The 5,538-nt window shown below is 44.6% G+C and overlaps 1 protein-coding gene across 1 annotated transcript in view; it reads right to left on the reverse strand.

Moving 5' to 3' along the window:
• Positions 1-5,130, reverse strand: part of SPAM1 (sperm adhesion molecule 1 (PH-20 hyaluronidase, zona pellucida binding)) — a 21,322-nt gene extending 16,192 nt beyond the window's left edge. The window contains exons 1-2 of the mRNA XM_005869588.1: positions 4,177-5,130; positions 3,468-3,557 (exon numbers count right to left, since the gene is read on the reverse strand). Of these exons, the coding sequence (XP_005869650.1) occupies positions 3,468-3,557; positions 4,177-5,130 (1,044 nt within the window). The remainder of the gene's footprint in view (positions 1-3,467; positions 3,558-4,176) is intronic.
• Positions 5,131-5,538: the final 408 nt, after the last annotated feature.

Raw genomic sequence — 5,538 nt, forward strand, 5'->3', positions numbered from 1 at the left:
GGGTCCCATGGGATCAACAGGGCGGGGCTAGCAGTTATGGCTGCTCTCAGTCCAGCCCTCAGAGGCTCTGCTTCTCAGTGTCACGGTAATCGCTGCAAGCCCCTCGGAGAGAAAGCTGCCCTTGAGTTCTGACTGATGCCAGACAGTTCCGCTTCTCCCGTATGAGTCTGGATCCAGAGACTCACCCGGAACTGGAGCTCAGAGCCTGAGACTCCCTCCCGCTTGAAAATGACAACCGCTCCCTCAGCCGCCAGCCCTCTCCACACCTTAGAATTTTATTTCCATACTGCGCCTCCTCTGAGTCTCGGTATGCTTTTCTCTTTCCTTCTAGTTGTAGAATTTCCACTCAGCCAGTGGTTCTGGATGATGTCCGTTCCGTCTTTTAGTTGTATTTTTGAAGTGGTTGTTCGAGGCAGCAAACTCCGGTGTTTACCTATGCCGCCATCTTGGTTTTTTTCCACATCTTAAATAATACGATTCCATCACTATCTTGCCTATACTGCTTCATTGCACTTATACATCAGTTACCTGACATATCTACACTAATAAAAGAGAAACATGGTAATTGGCATACGACCGCTACCCTTCCCATTGGCTGATCAGCATATCCTTATGCAAATTAACTGTCAGCCAAGATGGCGGCGGGCAGCCAGGCAGCTGGAAGCGAACATGAGGCTTGCTTGCTCCAGTGACTGCAGACTCCAACGTTCCCCGCCTTCTCTTTCCTTCTAGTTGTAGAATTTCCACTCAGCCAGTGGTTCTGGATGATGTCCGTTCCGTCTTTTAGTTGTATTTTTGAAGTGGTTGTTCGAGGCAGCAAACTCCGGTGTTTACCTATGCCGCCATCTTGGTTTTTTTCCACATCTTAAATAATACGATTCCATCACTATCTTGCCTATACTGCTTCATTGCACTTATACATCAGTTACCTGACATATCTATACTAATAAAAGGGTAGAATGCTAATTAGGCCAGACGTCTTCCAGACAACCATCCAGACGTCCTTCCGGACAAAGCCGCAGCAGCTGCCTGAGGCTCAGGCAAGCCATGGATGGTGGCTGCCGCTGCCCAGGGCCAGCCCGAGGCTCAGGCAAGCCACCGATGGTGGCTGCCACTGCAGGGGCCCGAGGCCCAGGCAACAAGGGCTGGGCCGAGGCTCAGGCAGCCATGGCTGCTGGCAGTGGCAGCAGTGGAGACATGATGGGGGCATCACCTTCCCCTGATCGTCCAGTCACCTCCTGCAGAGGGAGGCTAGACTGTGGCTTAGGCCCACTCCCCGCCATCAGTAGGACATCCCCTCAGGGCTCCTGGACTGTGAGAGGGGGCAGGCTGGGCTGAGGGACACCCCCTACAGTGCATGAATTTTCGTGCATTGGGCCTCTAGTCCTATATAATAAAAGCATAATATGCAAATTGACTGAACGGCAGAACAACTGGTCACTATGATACACACTGACCACCAAGGGGCAGACACTCAATGCAGGAGCTGTCCCCAGCCCACAGGCTCCAGGCCAGCCACGACAGGTGCCAGTGGGGGCCCCCGATTGCCCCACTGGGCACCCCACAGATCAGCCCTGATTGCCAGCCAGGCCTAGGGACCCTACCTATACACGAATTTCATGCATCGGGTCTCTAGTTATGTATATAATGTTGTATTCCACTTATGAGAATACTAGAGGCCCAGTGCACGAAATTTGTGCACTCAAGGGAGGCAAGCCACCGATGGTGGCTGCCACTGCAGGGGCCCGAGGCCCAGGCAACAAGGGCCGGGCCGAGGCTCAGGCAGCCATGGCTGCTGGCAGTGGCAGCTGTGGAGACATGATGGGGGCATCACCTCCCCCTGATCATCCAGTCGCCTCCTGCAGAGGGAGGCTAGACCGTGGCTTAGGCCCACTCCCCACCATCAGTAGGACATCTCCTCAGGGCTCCTGGACTGTGACACGGGGCAGGCTGGGCTGAGGGACACCCCCTATAGTGCATGAATTTTCATGCATTGGGCCTCTAGTCCTATATAATAAAAGCATAATATGCAAATTGACTGAACGGCAGAACAACTGGTCACTATGATACACACTGACCACCAAGGGGCAGACACTCAATGCAGGAGCTGTCCCCAGCCCACAGGCTCCAGGCCAGCCACGACAGGTGCCAGTGGGGGCCCCCGATTGCCCCACTGGGCACCCCACAGATCAGCCCTGATTGCCAGCCAGGCCTAGGGACCCTACCTATACACGAATTTCATGCATCGGGTCTCTAGTTATGTATATAATGTTGTATTCCACTTATGAGAATACTAGAGGCCCAGTGCACGAAATTCGTGCACTCAAGGGGGGTTCCTCAGCCCGGCCTGCACCCCTCTTGCAGTCAGGAGTCCTTAGGGGATGTCCAACTGATGCCGGAGGGGGCCTACGCCAGCAGTCGGACATTCTTAGGGCTGCCACGGAGGTGGGAGCAGCTCCTGCCACTGCTGCTATACTCACCTGCTGTGAGCCCAGGTTCTGGCTGAGTGGTACTCCCCCCATTGGAGCGCATTGACCACCAGAGGGCAGCTCCTGCATTGAACATCTGCCCCCTGGTGGTCAGTGCACATCATAGCAACTGGTCATTTTGCCGTTCAGTAAATTTGCATATTTGCTTTTTATTATATAGGATAGGTTCATGGTGAAAGGACTTTGCTATGTTCACTGCTGTAGTTCTAGCATCTAAACAATTACCTGGTACTTAATCAATAAGCCAAGGGTTGGGAACTTTTCCTGTAAAGGACAGACAGTAAATACTTTGGGGTTTTTAAATGAGATAGTCTTAGTTATTCCTTTGTACTATAAAAGCAGCCACAGATACCTAAACAAATGAGCTTGATTATGTTCCAATGAAATTTTACTAATAGACACTGACATTTAAACTGCACATAATTTTCATGTATTATGAAAAACTATTTTTTTGTTTTTTAAATCCATTTTAAAAATGTAAAAATCACTCTTAGCTCATGTACAGAAAGAAGCAAGCAGTAGGCCAGATTTGGCCTATGGACATTGCTTCCTGACCGTTGCAATAAAACTGTCACCAAATCACTAAATGACTAAGTGGATAAAGCAGTGCTTAATGAAGAGTCGTTGAATGAGTGAAAGAATGAATGAATGCATTCATTCTTTTGAAAAGAGCTATAGCATGGTGTAATAGAAAAGAAAAAAAACACACACACCAAACACTGTCTGAAGACTGGGATTGTAGTCCTAGAGAACTTCAATTAGTCTCACTGAATTTCTGTTTTCTCACTGAAAAACAAGTACAATATTTTCTGCTCCCCAAAATAACCGCACAATGATAGTATGATTTAGCCAGCCAGTATTAAGCACCTCCTACTGTGTGCCAAGTATAGTGCTTATTTTATTACTTAATACCTCAACAATCCTCAAAAACATTAAAAGTAGAAATGTTTTCATCTATGTCTTATCAATTCAACTTACCACACTTTGGCTTAAATTGAGGCTCCCCCAGATTATAAGTCCAGAGGCACCTAGAGAAATGGTTTCACCAAGTGTATGTACAAGGTCCTCCTGGCAAATGAGACAGAAAAAGTTAGCAGAAATGCATAATAAAATAAAAGTGTTATACATAGGACAATAACACCAAAGCTAAGAATGATGACCCAACAATAATAATTTAAATTTTACATAATTTTCATGTATTATGAAATACAATTTTTCTTTTGTTTTCCCCACTATATAGTTCCATCTTTCACACTACTACTACCCTACTATTAAAAAATATAGGTATTCTATTATTTTTAGTTACTTCTATTGACAGCAGAGCAGGCCCATGAAAGAAAAAAAGAAAAAGAAACTGAGAAAATATATGGCCTATACTACCTAATCTCCCATGGTTGCTAAGATGCTTGCATTAAAGTGAAATGTATTCTTATTTTACATGCATGTGATAATGCAGAACTATATATGTGCATATTCCTAAAGGATATTAAAAGCTAAGTTTCATTCCCTTCAAAAATGATGTTAAGCTGCAAAACTTTTATTCTCCAGAGCATTTGACATCTTGCTCCTGGCATATCGTTGTCAGTTCAGCTCAAATTCTCATTAAAAAATGTTTTAATGATGTTAAATTCCATCACACACTATTTGTGGGCTCTATTTCATAGTCCGCATGCCTTGATTTGCTTACCTGAGTTAGGTATTTTGAAGAATCATCAGTAAAAACTGGGCGAGTATATATATAAATCGGAAGTGGATTTGTTTCATTGGGTACTACAGAAACCCGAATGGCTTCCTTAACACGGTTACGGACAAAGGGTGCAGCGTTAGGAGAATTCATTAAGTGGGTATTCAAATAAATGGATGGGAAAAGGGCAGTGCTTTCATTCCACAACCAGTTGAGCTCATTATTTCTTTTCTTTTCTATATCAAAGCACACCCCAGTGTAATTGGGTTTAGTATATTGATGATTGTAACAATCAGGAAAAAGATAATAACCCCATAAGTATTTTGGTCGAAGTTTTTTTCCCAATTTCAAAGTCTGTACCATGAATTTCCTTCCTTCTTTTTCATACTCTTCTTTGGCTTTATCGGTGGCTTCTTGGAGAGTATATGTTGGATGTTGTTGCTGAACCAGCAGAATAGACTCATTCTTGTAAATATCTTTAGGTTTCCAGTTTCTTGCCCAGATAGGCCTCCATTCTTCCCAATCAATGATGGCCAAGCCCGGCTGGTCTTTTGGTATGTAAAACTCAATGTCTTTCTTAGCTTTAGACAGATGCGATTGTACGTCACCTATCTGGGGGATTCCTCCGTGCTCTTTTTTGCCGTGCTTATCTATATGAGGATAATAGCCAAGTCTATCAACATAAAATAATATGACAGGTTGTCCTATGGCATCTTTTTGGGGGTTTCCTATTAAAGAGAAGAGGCTCAAATCTATCGACACATGAAACTTCTTAGGACAAGGCTCAGTTGGGGCATTCCAGGCCCAGAGGAAAGAAACATTGGGGAGCATAGGGGTTGCTCTGTAGTCCTTAGTGAAGCAGCATGGAATCAGAAGGAAGATGAACACAACCTGGGATGCTCCACTGGACCCAACAAAGCTCCTAAAGAAGATATACTTGAACCTTAGCACTCCCATGGCAAAGAGAATGACTGCAAGAATCACATCTCTTCCTACACACTTGGGTTTATACAATGTTTGATGCAAGATTTGGGCACGGGAGACAGACTCGTGGAATGAAGCCTCTTTGATGGGTAAAGGTGTATAATGATATTACTTTTCAATACTATTCTTCTTGCTTTATGTTTCAGGGAGATATTGCAAGTTGCTGCATCTATAACTGAAAAAGAAAGAAATATCGAATCTGTGGTTATACTGCATTTCTGTATCAGAGATTGTAAGCTTTAACAAATTCTTAACTTTAAGTACAGGGAGTTTAACTCAATCTTTGAAGATGGAAGACTCCTGTATTTGAATTAATGAAGTCATTTCCTCTTATGTATGATACAACCCCTATAATCGCTAACATTTGTCTCCTTTTCCCAA

The sequence above is a fragment of the Myotis brandtii genome, unplaced genomic scaffold, assembly GCF_000412655.1.
Source record: "Myotis brandtii unplaced genomic scaffold, ASM41265v1 scaffold3, whole genome shotgun sequence".
Taxonomy (NCBI): Eukaryota; Metazoa; Chordata; class Mammalia; order Chiroptera; family Vespertilionidae; genus Myotis; species Myotis brandtii.